The sequence below is a fragment of the Lepus europaeus genome, chromosome 1 (genome assembly GCF_033115175.1).
Source record: "Lepus europaeus isolate LE1 chromosome 1, mLepTim1.pri, whole genome shotgun sequence".
NCBI classification, from domain to species: Eukaryota; Metazoa; Chordata; class Mammalia; order Lagomorpha; family Leporidae; genus Lepus; species Lepus europaeus.
The window spans coordinates 5,517,909-5,534,951 of NC_084827.1; the positions used below are offsets into that span (position 1 = coordinate 5,517,909).

The 17,043-nt window shown below is 38.4% G+C and overlaps 1 protein-coding gene and 1 pseudogene across 1 annotated transcript; both read left to right on the forward strand.

Moving 5' to 3' along the window:
• The first annotated feature begins 7,300 nt into the window (after window positions 1-7,300).
• Window positions 7,301-8,233, forward strand: LOC133764232 (olfactory receptor 2A5-like). Its single transcript, XM_062197910.1, has one exon. It carries the CDS (start codon window positions 7,301-7,303, stop codon window positions 8,231-8,233), a length of 933 nt encoding a protein of 310 aa, XP_062053894.1.
• Window positions 8,234-8,662: 429 nt separating this feature from the next.
• LOC133764243 (cytochrome c, testis-specific-like) lies at window positions 8,663-8,973 on the forward strand (annotated as a pseudogene).
• The last annotated feature ends 8,070 nt before the right edge of the window (window positions 8,974-17,043 follow it).

The window sequence follows — 17,043 nt, forward strand, 5'->3', positions numbered from 1 at the left end:
GGGGCAGTAGGTTAATCCTCTGCCTGTGGTGCCAGCATCCCATATGAGCACCAGTTCTAGTCCCAGCTGCTCCTCTTCCAATCCAGCTCTCTGCTGTGGCCTTGGAAAGCAGTAGAAGATGGCCCAGGTCCTTGGGCCTCTGTACCCATGAGGGAGACCAGGAGGAAGAACCTGACTCCTGGCTTCAGATGGGCGCAGCTCCGGCCATTGCGGCCATTGGGGGGTAAACCAATGGACGGAACTCTCTCTGTCTCTCCTTCTCACTGTCTGTAACTCTCCCACTCCAATAAATAAATAAATAAATCTTTAAATTAAATAAATAAATAAATCCGGTCTCAGTCATGGTTTTGGTTCCACAGGCTCCTACTGTTGAAGAAACAGTTGCCAGCTTTCTTTATCCATTCTCCTGTTGATTGACATTGTGTGGTTTCCAGGCAGGAACTCATTAATAAATCAGTTATGAACTCTAAGATTCCTTGTATAATTTTTAGAAAATAGTACCTTAGATTTACTTTGACCTTGATACTTTACACAGTGCTTTTTGCTCCCTTGTCAAGGGTGAGGTACTCTTCTGTTGTTGGTTGTCCATGGACCCTGCTTTGAGAATGGCTTCTCTATTGTCTATGGACTCAACCAGATGCTCAATGAGGAATATAATGTTTTATTAAAAGCTGGAAATTAACAGACATACAATTTGTCTTTTGGAATCCTTTTTTTTAAAAAAAGATTTATTTATTTATTTGAAATTCAGAGTGAAACAAAGAGAGAAGGAGAGGCAGAGAGAGAGAGAGAGAGAGAGAGAGAGAGAGAGAGAGATCTTCCATCTGCTGCTTCACTCCCCAGTTGGCTGCAGCATCTGGAACTGCACTTATCTGAAGCCAAGATCCAGGAGCTTCTTCTCAGTCTCCCACATGGGTGCAGAAAGCCCAAGGAGTTCTACTGCTTTCCCAGGCCATAGCAGAGAGCTGGATTGGAAGTGGAGCAGACAAGACTCAAACCAGCACCATATGGAATGCTGGCCCTACAGGTGGCAGCTTTACCTGGTATGCTACAGCGCTGGCCCCAGGGAATCCTTTGTTAATGATGAGGAATATCTAATACTGATAATTCTGTGTTTGAATATGCCATGCTCCTTATTCTTCTCTTTGAGTCTACACTGTGATTCTAAAGTGGCAATATCAGCAGAGACACAAGACACCAAGGCCATCAATAGGAAAATAGCATTTATTCTTGGATGCAGTCCAAAGGATAGTATCAAATTCTGGGACCTGAACAAAGAAGGGTGTTTTCTTATCTACCCCAGCACAAACAACTGTAAGTTTCCTAACACATATTCAGTTATATGTCTTCTGAGTGGATATTTTAGAGCTACAGCATTACTTACACAATCATCACACAAAGTTGTTCCTGTTACTCCTTTTGTTGTATTATTCTACCCATGGCAATGTTCCTCTTTTTTTTTTAGACAGGCAGAGTTAGACAGTGAGAGAGAGAAAGGTCTTCCTTCCATTGGTTCACCCCACAAATGGCCACTACGGCCGGCGCACTGCGCTGATCCAAAGCCAGGAGCCAGGTGCTTCCTCCTCATCTCCCATGCGGTGCAGGGCCCAAGTACTTGGGCCATCCTCCACTGCCTTCCCAGGCCACAGCAGAGAGCTGAACTGGAAGAGGAGCTACTGGGACAGAAATCCTTGATAGTCTGTGAGCAAAAAACATAGACATATCTCCTTCCCTCCGTTAAGCATGAACTACATGCCTCACATGTTAACAACTTGCGTCTTTGTCTCATAAGGAACCTAATGTGCACTGATAAATTTGTTCTGGATTTTCCTCTCCAAAATTTTGCCCAACTCCTCCCAACATCCCTACATATACTCTATACACACACACACACACACACACGTAAGCCTGGCAGTCACATAAAAGAGACAATCACAAAATTTGTCCATGGAAGGCACTGAAAACTTAAACTTAATAATAATCAAGACAGAGATTGAATCATTAATAAAGACCCTCTCAACAAAGAAAAGCCCAGAAATGGATGGCTTCACTGATGAATTCTACCAGTCTTTTAAAGAACTAATTCCAATTCTTCCCAAACTATTGAAAACAATTGAAAGAGAGGGACTCCTCCCAAACTCTTTCTTGAGATGAGCATCATCTTAATTTAAAAACCAGAAGAAAATACAACAAAGAAATACAGCTATGGAATAATATCCCTGAATAAGTTAGATGCAAAAATCCTCAACAAAATTCTAGCTAATTGAATCCAACAGCACATCAGAAAGATCATTCACCCAGACCAAGTGGGATTTATCCCTGGTTTGCTGGAATGGTTCAACATATGCAAATCAACAAATGTAATACACCACAGTAACAAATTTAAGAATAAAAACCATATGATTATCTCAGTAGATGCAGAGAAAGCATTTGATAAAATACAATAACATCCTTTCATGATAAAAAAAAAAACCTTAAGCAAACTGGGTGTAGAAGAAATATTCCTCAGCACAATAAGCGAAGTATACAACAAACACACAGCCAGCATAGAATTGAATGGGGGAGATTTGGAAGCATTTCCACTAAGATACGGAACCAGACAAGGATGTCCATTCTCACCACTGCTCTTTAATATACTCCTGGAAGATTCAGCCAGAGCCATGATGCAAGAAAGAGAAATCAAAGGGATACAAATTGGAAAGGAGGAAATCAAGCTGTCCCTATTTGCAGATGACATGATTCTATTTATAGGGGATCCAAAAGTCTTCACTAAGAGACTATTGGAACTCATAGAAGAGTTTGTTAAAGTGGTAGGATATAAATCTGCACACAAAAATCAGTAGCCTTTGTGTACACAGAAAGTGCCATGGCTGAGATAGAACTTCTAAGATAAACCCCATTCAAAATAACTAAAAAAGAAGATCAGATTCCTTGGAACAACTTTAACCAAGGACATGAAAGATGTCTATGATGAAAATTACAAAACCTTGAAGAAAGAAATAGAAGACACAAAAATAGAAAAAAATCTCCCATGTTTGTGTATTAGAAGAATTACTGTCATCAAAATGTCCAACAACAAAGAGCAATTTACATATTCAATACAGTCCCAATCAAAATAACAAGGATATTCTTCTTATATCTAGAAAAAAACAAGGCTAAAATTCATATGGAAACGAAAGAGACCCTGGATAGCTAAAGCAATCTTATACAACAAAAACAAAGCCAGAGGCATCACAATACCAGATTATAAGACATACTACAGGACAGTAATAGTCAAAATATCCCTGTACTGGCACAAAAATAGACATGTAGACCAATGGAACAGAATAGAATCACCAATCAATCTATGCATCTACATCCAACTAATATTTGACAATGAAGCCAAAATTAATCCCTGGATCAAAGACAGCCTCTTTGACAAATGGTGTTGGGAAAATTGGATCTCCACCTCCAGAATTATGAGACCTCTACTTTATACCATATACAAAAATCAACTCACAGTGGATCAAGGATCTAAATCTATGACATTATCCCATTAAACTACTAGTGGATAACATTGAGGAAGCTCTGCAAATCATTGGCATAGGCAAGGCTTCTTGGAATAGATCCCAGATGCACAGGCAATCAAAGCAGAAAGAGACAAATGGGATTATATCAAGCTTAGAAGCTTTTGCACTGCAAGGGAAACACTTAACAAAGTGATGGGACAGCTGACAGAATGGGAGAAAATATTTGCAAATTATGAAACTGATAAAGGATTAATACCCAGAATCTATAAAGAGCTCAGAAACTCAACAACAACAACAAATAATCCAGTGGGCAAAGCACAGCCATTTTTCAAAAGGGGAAATTCAGATGGCCAACAGACATATGAAATGATGCTTAGGATCACTAGCCATAAGAGAAATGCACATCAAAACCACATGAGGTTTTAGCTCACCTTGGTTAAAATGGTTCTCATGCAGAAATCAAAAACAATAAATTCTGGTGAGTATATGCAAGTAAAAGTTCTCTAATCCACTGTTGGTGAGAATGCAAACTAGTATAGCTATGGTGGAAGACCATATGGAGGTTCTTCTGAAAACTGAAAATAAATCCACCATTTGACCCAGCCATCTCACTCTTGGGAATTTACCCAAAGGAAATAAAATCAACATATGAAAGAGTTATCTGTACCCCAATGTTTATAGCAGCTCAATTCACAATAGCTAAGCTATGGAATCAACTCAGATGTCCATCAAATGATGACTGGATAATGAAAATATGGTATATATACACTATGGAATACAACTCAGCCATAAAAAAATCAAATCCTTTCTTTCACAACAGTATGTATGCAAACTGAAAAAACATTATACTTAGTGAAATTAACTAGTCCCAGAAAGACAAATACCATATCTTTACCCAATCTGTGGTAACTAATTGAGTACAGAATAATGTAATGTATAAATATTTGCATGGCAGTCTGCATAAAATTATTCCTGTGCATAAACTGTTGAGAGGAAATGGCTGAAAGTCTAAATGAACATAAGTATTATCTTGTAACCATATAACAAATATTGAGATGTTATATTATCATTGGTTCTACTCCATTGAAAGCAAATATGAATGACTAATTGACAAAAAACTGTATATGTATTCATGTATTATTTAAAGCCATTTTCTGTATTCCCACTAAACTAGGGTATTTTTGATCCTTATTTGTTAAACTTCTTATTCGGTGAAGTTAAACCTTTTTTCTGCAATGTGAATTTAAAATATGTTATCTCAAAAACTAAAAAAAAAAGAAAGCTAGAAGGGGGCAGTGCCACGGCTCACTAGGCTAATCTTCCACCTGCGGCACCGGCACCCAGGGTTCTTGTCCCAATTGGGGTGCCAGATTCTGTTCCAGTTGCTCCTCTTCCAGTCCAGATCTCTGCTATGGCCCGGGAAAGCAGTGGAGGATGGCCCAAGTGCTTGGGCCCTGCAACCGCATGGGAGACCAGGAGGAAGCACCTGGCTCCTGGCTTCAGATCGGTGCAGTGCCGGCTGTTGTGGCCATTGGAGGGTGAACCAACAGTAAAGGAAGACCTTTCTCTCTCTCTCTTTCTCTCACTGTCTAACTCTGCCTGTCAAAAAAAAAAAAAAAGGATAGATAGAAGGAAGGGGGGGGCAGGAAGGAGGAAGGGAACATCATTATGTTCTTATACCTATATCTACAAATCATATTGAATGTTAAAAATTAATTAAAACTAAATAAATGCTCCCAGAACTCCTCAGTTTGTGCTTTATTATAGATTATATGCCTTATTCTATGCTTTATTCATAGTGAAGGTTTGAATTAGATAATACTGCCCTCTAATCACTAGGACTTCTACAATACCTCTTCAAGACCAATTTCACTCCGGTTTCCTTTGTTCCTTACTTACTACGCACACCTTTTATCAAATCTCAATACTATATGAGAAGGTCTCAGAATCTTTCCCCCTACATCATAGAAAGTTTGGCTGAACAGTTCTTTTTCTTAACCAACCAACACCAAGTTAGAATTATCTAGAGAATGTTGGTGCTATTATTTCGTAAGGAAGATGTTCTGCCTCCTACAAGCTCTACTTAGCTAATTTGGGGTATGACCAAGATTCGTAAACCCAAATCATCCAAATATCTGGGGAATGTAATTTGCAAGATGTTCCCCAGGGGTGTCTATGCTGTTATTACTGCAAGAGTTTCATGGGTGCGGATCCAGCTGGGTATTAAGTCGTCACCTGCCAACTCCTTTTCTTCCTAATGTTCCTCCCCAGGGCAGAGGAATGGAGACAAAGAAAAACAACATTGGGTTCTCTTGCTAGATATGGAGTGTGAAAGTTGTGTATTCTTGTCCCCACAGGGACCTTCAGGGACAATCTGTGAGGACTTGGGTAGAAATGACCTCGACATGAAACCATAGTACTGGTATTCCCAGTGGGCAAGCCCCATTCCTGTTGTTAGCCTGTGTTAAGAGAGTGACAACTCCTGCACCTGGAAAGTCTCTCTTCCAGCGGCTGCTTGGTGAAGCAAGATCATCAGCTCTGACATGCAAAAGCCCCGTTGACTCACTGCAGTTCCCTCTACATCTAATCAGCTTTTTGAGACAAGAGCATTGGTGATAACACAGTGAGTAACTGGTTTTTGGAAATTTTTGTGGGAGTTTAGAGAAGCTGGGGTCTGGAGGAAGAAAGAGTTCCTGAGATCAGTAAACAGTGTCAACTTATAGAAAGACAGTTCTCAGGGCTTAGGATAGGGTTGGCATTTGCAGGAATGGATTTATAGGCCTTATGTGGTAAATGATAAATTGACTTTAATATGTATCTACATCAGTGAACATCTAGGTTTTCCCTTTCTCTAGTCCCTGTGGTCATATGGTTAGTGAAATGGAAGCAAAGAAAATTAAGGAGTCAAAAGACTTGATTGAAATCCATGGCATGCCTTTAGATATCATTTCTAATTTATCTATTCATCCACCCATCCGTTCAGCACTTAACTGGACACCATCCAAATGCTGTGAGTCACTTTACCAAGCAGCTCTGCAAGGAGTTGGAATGGGAGGGCAGTGAGAATGTTACACTGTTAAATATTTACAAGGCAAGCCACTTGCCCTGATCATCTATCAGAAATTACCTGTATGAATGCAGGCCAGATCAGTGACATCACCCTTCGCTCATGCCTAGATGTATAAAATAGTCATATTTTCTGGGTTGCCTCAGGAAGTAAAATTTTAAATCTTCACTTGCTAAGTCCCTAACAATAGTAAACAGAGAAGGAAACAAACCTTTATAAAATTGCATTTAAAAACTCATTCCTTCCATTCTTCCTTCATAAATCTACTCTAGGATCATTTATTGAGTTCCTGCTATGTGCAGTGTACTCTGCAGATGTGGTGAAAAGAGAGAAAATAAAATGATAAAGAGAAAGTGATCATAAAATATGAAAACTAAATAAATTAGAGAAAAGGATGACAGGATGACTATGGTCTTCTCTCAAAAGTAAAATGGCTAGTCACTCAAGAAAATCATTTATTCTGTGGCTGCAATCATGATAGTAAAAATGTGGATCCTCAAATTAAAATTAAACCATAATTCCATAGAAATGGAAATATTCTATGTCACCCTGTTCACTTACACTAGGTACCTGAACTGAATTTTCTTTCCACGTTAAATGGCTGAAAAAGATGGCTGACTGAGTCAACACAGTGCACCTCATACACCCTCTCCTTCCATTTAATGACTAATCCAGCCCCTTCTTTGCTCCTCAGCACACATCTCACTGCCACTGTGGTGAGGGCATGACAGAAAATCAGACATCAGTCACAGAATTCATTCTCTTGGGATTTTCACTCAGCCCAAAGATTCAGATATTCCTCTGCAGCCTCTTCTCCCTTTTCTATGCCTTCACTCTGCTGGGGAATGGAGTCATCCTGGAGCTCATCTGTCTAGACTCCAAACTACATACCCCAATGTACTTTTTCCTGTCACACCTGGCCGTGGTGGATATTTCATATGCTTCCAACAATGTCCCCAAGATGCTGGCAAACTTTCTAAGCAAGGGAAAAACAATCTCCTTTGCCTCGTGCATAATGCAGACCTTCTTGTACATGGCCTTTGCTCACACTGAGTGTCTCCTTCTCGTGGTGATGTCCTATGATCGCTATGTGGCCATCTGCCACCCCTTGCAATATTTTGCCATGATGAGCTGGAGAATCTGCATCACCCTGACTGTGACTTCCTGGGCCTGTGGCTGCATCTTGGCCCTTGTCCACATGGTTCTCATCCTGAGGCTGCCCTTCTGTGGGCCTCATGAAATCAACCACTTCTTCTGTGAAATCCTGTCTGTCCTCAAGCTGGCCTGTGCTGACACAACGCTCAACCAAGTGGTCATCTTTGCTGCTTCTGTGTTCATCTTGGTAGGGCCCCTGTGCCTGGTGCTGGTCTCCTACACGCGCATCCTGGTTGCTATCCTGAGGATCCAGTCCAAGGAGGGCCGCACAAAGGCCTTCTCCACGTGCTCCTCCCACCTCAGTGTGGTGGGGCTCTTCTTTGGCAGTGCCATTGTCATGTACATGGCCCCCAAATCCAGCCACCCTGAGGAGCAGCAGAAGATCCTTTCCCTGTTTTATAGCCTTTTCAACCCTATGCTGAACCCCCTGATCTACAGCCTGAGGAATGCAGAAGTCAAGGGTTCCCTGAGGAGGGCGCTGTGGAAACAGACATCAAGGTGAGAGAAGACAGGGAGTCTGAAAGGTGGGAAATTTGCTGTCTCTGGGATTTGTGGGATTGGTAATATAAATGCCTAAATTCACATCACTTAAATTTCTAAACTTAAGGCTATATATTGATCAAATTCTGTGAAAGGGAAGGGAAAAAGAAAAAATATAGGCTAGTTTCACACACATATGAACTTGACAAGAAAAACTGACCAACAAGTTCAAGCTTCTGCAAAAGGTAACTGGAATAGATGATTTATAAAGAAATGTCTTCTCCATTTCGGCATCCATGGGAAGTACATGGCTGACCAGACTTGCATGGATCATTGAGAGCTTGCTGCATAACCACCAGCATCGAACTTGGGGTACAGACTCCTACCTGGCCATGGCACAGGAGAGGAGGAGGGCAGAGCTACTGGCCCTGTGGTTCCTCTGAAGAACAAAATGGGAGATGCTGAAGCAGGCAAGATCTTTATTCAGAAATGTGCTCAGTACCACACAGTAGAAAAAGGTGGAAAACACAAGACTGGTCCAAATCTCAGGGGGCCTCTAGCCAAAAAACAGGACAAGCAGGAGGATTCTCTTACTCTGATGAAAAAAAAAAAAGTACTATCTGGGGAGAAGATACTCTGATAGAATATTTGGAGAACCCAAAGAAATATATCCCTGGAACTAAAATGGTCTTTGCTGGTCTTAAAAAGATGGCTGAGAGAGAAAATCTTATTCAGTATTTGAACCAGGGCACATCTTCATGAAATGCTATTGTGGCTTCAAAAATAGAAGTTCTAAGCCAGAATTTTCCAATTTCAAATATTGAGTCTTTTAAAAAGTCATATTGGATCTTTTTTGATCAACCTATAGTAAATATAATGCTTTAAAATAAAGGTTGTAGTTGATGTGTTTAGTACTGATCACATGCATTCCAGTGTGAACATGTGTTTGCTCACTAAGGATGCAGAGAGATCAAGATGGAAGAGGAGAGGGAGGGAAACAGAAATCTATTGTGCTTCCATGGTTATAGCACACACAAAATATTTTATAAGCCTAGCAACTGATATTGACGATGGAGATAGTTTCCACATACTTATTTGTCTGTAATTTAAATACAAATCTAAAATTAGCTTTAATTTCCATTCAGCTTTGTTTAGTTAGCTGTTTTGCTTTTACTACAAACAATATTTAAAGTAACTTTAGGGGAAAAAAGTACAGAAAGTGAAGTTAAGTAGTTGACTTTATCTTGAGAATATTTTTAGGAAAAAGAGAGTGAATTGTTGATTTTTAGTGACACATAATAAAACCAACGGGGGGAGAAAAGCGTGTCCTATGTTAATAAACATTTATATCATTAAAAAAATGTGTTCTAACACATCTGAAAAATGGTTCTTATAGCAAGTATATATAATTTTTTTGAAATATATATCAAGATATGTATTTTAGTAAATTCTTACAGAAAGAGCAGAGTATGAGAGATGTCTGTTAATTGCTACAATATTTGACTTCTAGAATTGTAATAATCAGATTATATTTTGGTATTATAAACTCTTTATAAGGGGCAAACATGCAAAGGGTCTTCAAATGTTCATGGAAAATGTATGTTATGAAACACTATACATGCATTTAAAAATTTGTGCACCAAAACTACACTTCTACTGATTCTAACATATTTAAACTGGATCTGGTTTGAGGCATTAAGAAGAGTAAGAATTTGGTTTGAAAAGAGCCCCTGTAAGAGCAACATGAAATCTGCTAAAAACTGAAGCAAGAACAAACATTCAATTTATGGTGAAGAATTGCTAAAAACATGGCTTTATTAGTATGCTCCTCAACACAAAGCATGATCAAAGCAATAATTACCAAGAGATGAATGTACTCCAGTCAAACCAAAAGTGGACTAGTCATGAGCAAAGATTTTCAGTAATTTGTGGGATGACCAAGGCATTTAGTTCCTGACATTCTGGAAGACCAAAGAACAAAAATACTTACTTTTTAGGTCAATGTCAAGAGAAAGTTAGCAAAAGCCTTAGCAGTAAGTTGCCCAGGAAATCTTCACCAGATAGTCTATCTCCACCACAATCTCCTGCTCATTTCTCTTATCAAACAAGGACAATTTTGCAAGAATTTTGATGGAACATCTTTAGACATCTACCTTAGAGAACTGGTTGGATTCTTTCAACTACTATTTGTTTTCTAATCTTAAAAAAAAATTTTAAAGAGTACCCATTCTTTTTCAGTTAATAATTTTAAAAAAGATTGCATTGATATGGTTAAATTCCTAGGATAGTCACTTTTTTAGGTATGGTAAATGGCTGATGTCAAAGTTTCTTGAATTTGTTGCAATTCATGATGAGAAATAAATATTTTTCATTTTTGTCTTTTAGTCCCATGTCTCTGTGTGTTCATGTTCTACTTTGTGTGTGTGTGTGTGTGTATATATATATATATATATTCTTTCAATGTTATATTTCAATGGTTGTGGGAAAGTGAAAGAAAATTGTATTACTTTATGCTAGAAATTCTCCTGAGTGTTTCACAAATGTTACCCTGTTCATCTTTCACTAACATAATAGAGTAGATATTATTTTCCCTGTTTAATAGGCATGGAAACATAGTTTTAGAGCTTTGGAATGACTTAGTAACTTTCTCTACACTATGCAGCCAGTCAAAGGACAACATTGAGAGTTAGACATGAATTGTACTCATTGCAAACCCACACTGCTTCTTTTCTGCTTTCTTCCAAAAACATCACAGACTTCAGCTCAATATGAGTTACGCTCAACACCAACATAATGGAGCAGAGTCCAGAACAAAAATACATGCCTTAGCCAGCCCTTTCATAGGGATTCGCTATCACTCTTGATAAGGATGGAAGGCCTCATGTTAATGGATAAATGATTCCCAATAGTAACTTCCTCTCTGTGTCTTTCTGCAAAATCACATGACTCTATAGGTCATTGCCCAAAGGGAATAATCTGAATGAGAGACACCATACTGTTCTTCTGTTGTACTGCCTGTAATTCTGTTGCTCCTATTATCTTATATGCCCATCTGGTTTTCTTTTCCTTTATACAAAATGCTCTCCTGGGAAGCTCCTGTGTCTCTCCTGTGTACAGATCCCTGACAGACCTACCTTATCAGTGCTGTGGGATGATGGACTGAAGAACAGGGAGAACCCAACATAGGTTTACACTAAGATACTTGTCATCTTGGATTCACATCTCAGTTGGGTCACAACATATTGAATAGATCTGCCTCTAAAATAATTCAGCTTTCTGAATCCTGAGTTGTATCCTGGGTCAGATATGGATAACCATGTTTTAATTAGGTACTACATATAACTTTTGTGGATTCTAAATGATAAAATGTATTTGAATCCAATTTAATGTTATATATGTAGTTTTTATGAGAGAGGTATAAGTATAATGAGAGTAAAATGACCACAAACAATATGGCTGAACACTGGTAAAATTCATAACAAAGCAACAAGTGGACTATAATATTTGATTTTATTTAAAAGTTTCATAAATTATCAGAATATTTACTAAACAGTTACAATTTCTCAAAAGAAAAATCTGCAGCTGTTGAATGGAAGGGTTTTGTTCTCTTTTCCTATTTGGATGGTAGTACTGGAGAAAGTCACCATCAGTGGAGGCAGAAGGGCAAAGCACTGAAGGTTGGGCAGTAAAATGGTTTCCATTGTTCCTGCAGGAGATGAATCTATAAACAGACTCCTACTTGAAGTCCTTTGCTTTGTATATATTTGCAATCCCAAAAGGATTCTTTTTTGTTTGTTTGTTTGTTTTGGGTTTTTTTAACTTTTATTTAATAAATATAAATTTCCAAAGTACAGCTTTTGGATTACAGTGGCTTTTTCCCCCCAAACCTCCCTCCCACCCGCAACCATCCCATCTCCCACTCCCTCTCCCACCCCATTCACATCAAGATTCATTTTCAATTATCTTTATATACAGAAGATCAATTTAGTATATACTAAGTAAAGATTTCAACAGTTTGCACCCACACAGATACACAAAGTATAAAGTACTGTTTGAGTACTACTTATACCATAAATTCACATAGTACAACACATCAAGGACAGAGATCCTACATAGGGAGTAAGTGCACAGTGAATCCTGTTGTTAATTTAACAATTGACACTCTTAATTATGGCGTCAGTAATCACCTGAGGCTCTTGTCATGAGTTGCCAAGGCTATGGAAGCCTCTTGAGTTCGCCAACTCCGATCTTATTTAGACCAGGTAACAGTCAAAGTGGAAGTTCTCTCCTCCCTTGAGAGAAAGGTACCTCCTTCTTTGATGGCCCGTTCTTTCCGCTGGGATCTCACTCACAGAGATCTTTCATTTAGGTCATTTTTTTCTGTGATAGTGTCTTGGCTTTCCATGCCTGAAATACTCTCATGGATTCTTAAAATATCATCTGTAATAGGAAACTCAGACATACAGAAATTATTGATCCATAGTTTGACTACATTCATCCCCCCACCCATACAATTAGAAATCTCATTAGCTGTCAATCTAGAGTAGTTAGTGTAACTAAGAAATTTGTGGATTTATAAACTCACCATCATAGCTTAGTGAATGACTAAAACTTGAGCACTCATTGTGGACTCCTTGGGTTAGTCTTCCTGTCCTCACTATTTATCAGCATTTAGTGAGGTTAGCTCAGGATCATGTAGACAAAGAATGGATAGACAGAAATAATTTTTAAATAGCTAAAAATGTATATCTGAAAAGGAGGAGATAAAAAAACAAAATAGTTGTTCTCATATGTCCCACAGAACAATATGCCAGAGGAAAAAGTACTTTTTACTGTTTTCAGAGAGACAGACTATAATCAATAGGTAGGTTTTTAGGGAAGTGGTATTGAAGTCAATATGAGTAAATATTTTCTATCATTATAAAATATCTGAAAATGAGGTCTTGTGAATTGGTGTGCATCCTTACTATAAATACACAAGTAGAGGTTGAGTGAAATATGCCTGTAGTGAACAGGAATTTGGAATAGTTTCTCTCCAATGTCTTCAATTAAAAAATTTGATTTTAGTTTTTTTATTTTACTTTCTACTGTGCAGAATTTTAAGTAGACTTATAGTTGTTTAATGATTTTTTTAATGATAATCTAGGAAGATAATGCTTCCCATGTCAAAATTTTGTCTTCTTTTTTAAAGAGTTGTGCAGAATCATCAAGAGAAAATATTCAAAAGGAAAGAGTATCTTTTTATTTTTTTAAGATTTTGTAATTTTTTATTTATTTGAAAGGCAAAGTTACAGAGAGAGAGAGAGATCTTTCATCCACTGGTTTACTCCCTAAGTGGCCTCAATGGCTGGGGCTGTGCCAGACTGAAGCCAGGAGCCTGGAGTTCCTCCAGGTCTCCCATGTGGGTGCAAGGGCCCAAGCACTTAGACCATCTCCTGCTGCTTCCCCAGGTGTATTAGCAGGGAACTGGATAGGAAAAAGTACTTTTTATTGTGGAGCAGCCGGGGCTCAGTTGGCACCCACATTAGATCTGGCATCTCAGGCTTCATCTTCTAAATCCTGAAACAACAGTTTTATAAGCTCCATATTTGTGGTTTCTCTCATTTTAATTCCCCACTCCCATCACAACTTTGTTCCTGGATGTGTGGTTCCACACTTTAAATATTTGCTTGATGTCCATTGATAGTAGCTATATATGACTTTTGATTTAAACACAGAGCAGTGACAGATAAGCTATGAAAGAGGAAATGGAAAGGACAAAACCAGCTTTCAAGGTAAGGTAAACATCTCTGTGGACAGAAAGAAAACATCAGTGCAGACCTGTGAGTCATGCAGAAGCCATGGGTTTGCTGACTGAACCTGGAAGCCTGCCTGAGTGGGAATAGCTTTGCTCTTGAGAACTAAACATATTAAAGTGCTTTACATGATAATGTGGAATAGAGGCCAGGCACTGTTCTCTTTTATTTTTCTTTCTTTCTTTCTTTCTTTCTTTCTTTCTTTCTCTCTCTCTCTCTCTCTCTCTCTTTTTTTTTTTTTTTTGGCAGCTATACTTTCGTTTATTTATACATTTTGGTGTAGGTTTTAACAGTCCTTCCTTGTTATCATAAATGAACCATCAGATTATTTTGCTTAATTACAGAGAAAGCTGGCTTCACTTGATCTATTTACATAATTCAGCAAGAAATGTTGATACACATATTTATCTTTTTGGAATGGTCTTAAAATTCAGATTTATAGAACGCTTTTCACCAAGATGGTGCCGAAAGTGAAGAAGGAAGCTCCTGCCCCTCCTAAAGTCGAAGCCAAAGTGAAGGCCTTGAAGGCCAAGAAGGCAGTGCTGAAAGGCATCCACAGCCACAAGAAAAAGAAGATCCGCACATCCCCCATGTTCCGGCAGCCCAAGACACTACGGCTCCGGCGGCAGCCCAAATACCCTCGGAAGAGTGTCCCCAGGAGAAACAAGCTTGACTACTATGCCATCATCAAGTTCCCCTGACCACTGAGTCAGCCATGAAGATAGAAGACAACAGCACACTGATGTTCGTTGTAGATGTCAAGGCCAACAAGCACCAGATCAAACAAGCTGTGAAGAAACTCTATGACATTGATGTGGCCAAATTCAACACCCTGATCAGACCTGATGGAGAGAAGAAGGCATATGTTCAACTGGCTCCTGACCATGATGCTTTGGATGTTGCCAACAAAATTGGGATCATCTGAACTGAGTCCAGCTGGCTAATTCTAAATATAGGTTTTTTCACCATTAAAAAAAATTCAGATTTATATTGATTTGAAAATTACTAAGGCCTCAAAATTAAATACTTTGTGGAAATGTCCATAAATAATATAGAATTATCATTTTAAAGACTTCTGTTATTTGCTTTATTATTAGGAACCAAACAATAGATGCATCTCTACCAAGTTTTGCTCATAAGTACATGAAATATTAACTCTTCCCCTTGAAGTCTTCAAAATTTGTTGAGGTTACTGAACTCAAAAAACAAGGCTACTGAACTATCAAAAATGATGATTCTGGGCTGGCACCATGGCTTAACAGGCTAATCCTCCGCCTTACGGCACCAGCACACCGGGTTCTAGTCCAGGTTGGGGCACCGGATTCTATCCCGGTTGCCCCTCTTCCAGGCCAGCTCTCTGCTATGGCCCGGGAAGGCAGTGGAGGATGGCCCAAGTCCTTGGACCCTGCACCCGCATGGAAGACCAGGAGAAGCACCTGGCTCCTGGCTTCGGATCAGCGAGATGCACTGGCCGCAGCGGCCATTGGAGGGTGAACCAGCGGCAAAAAGGAAGACCTTTCTCTCTGTCTCTCTCTCTCTCACTATCCACTCTACCTGTCAAAAAAAAAAAAAAGATGATTCTGAAAATCTGTAAGGCAGGAACACTAATACTAGAGTAGAATGCTAGAAGGCACCTATCTTGAAAATGGGATATCCAAGAGCGTGGAAAAGTTTCCCAAAGCATACTAATAGAGGCCAAAAAATGCACTGTCATATTTAACTTCACCAAACAGCCTCAAATCAGAAGGATGAAGATGTGAGAGTATCCAGGCAGTGCACCACACTGGTTACTGAGATCTCCAATACTGCACCACTACAGAAAAATAATCCTAAGTCATTAACTTAAGATCCATATCTAGAGGGAGAGGAAGTGGGAGTGAACCAGATATGTATAGCAACATTTAAGGCCAGTTTCAGAAGTTGCCATAAGCCAAACTAAAAAACCAACTATAATAAAAATTCATTTCTGATGATGTTCATTTTGTGTCTTTGGGAATGAACAAGCTGAAAAATACTTCATAATTGCATGGTTCAAATACATAAACAGGTATTTTAGGGCATGGCAATTATTTTAAATGGCAAAGGAATTAAGAGGATGAAAAGATTAGAAAATAACAGATATACATTTTATTATATATAATTTATACATAATATAAATTTATACATAATGATATATAATATATAATTTATAATATATTAATATATAATATATAAGTAATATATAAGTATATATAATTTATAATTATACAAATTATAAAATTTATATATAATAAAATAACAGATAAATCAGCAAAAGAACTAATTACAAATCTTAAGAATAAAACAAGTAGTCCTAGAAAGAGGAACTGAACTTCCTGACATGGAAAAAACAAGAAACAAGATAAATTCTAGTCTAAGCATGTAGGAAAACAGTTGTGAATTAGAAAATTTAGCTTTACGGACTGCATAAATGATGGTGACCTTGACTGGGTGGTAGGTTAGTTAGGTGGGAAAGAATGGTGACTCTCACTGGGGCACTAGAGAGAAGTTGGTGATGTAAAGATTGGAATAGTAGAGTTCAGTACAGTTGAAAGACAATCTTGTTCATATCCCATTTTGTCAATAGAACTTTAAAAATGTGTATATTCAATGAGTATTTTTGATCGTGTAATGATAAATGAAGTTGACATGGTTCCTATCTTCATGAGAGTTTACAGTCTTGAAGGTGTCAGACAGTAAACATTAGGTGTATAAATACTGTGATAACATACTGTGGAATGAAAGGGCAGTGTGCCATGAGAGAGTCATATGAGGTCCTAATCTGGGGAGGAGATCAGAGAACAAAGGAAGTCTTGAGCTGTGATCTTCCTTGAAACAAGACAGGAATTAACCCAGGTTAAAATGGTGAAAGGGCATTCCAGGAAGAAAAAAATAATCTCACAGGATAATGGACAGGCTTAAAAAAATCATAATCAGGAGAATTCCTAGCTTAGTCCTGGCACAAGCAATTTAAGTTTTAGAAATTTTCTTTATTTTCATTTCATTTGAAAGCAGATAC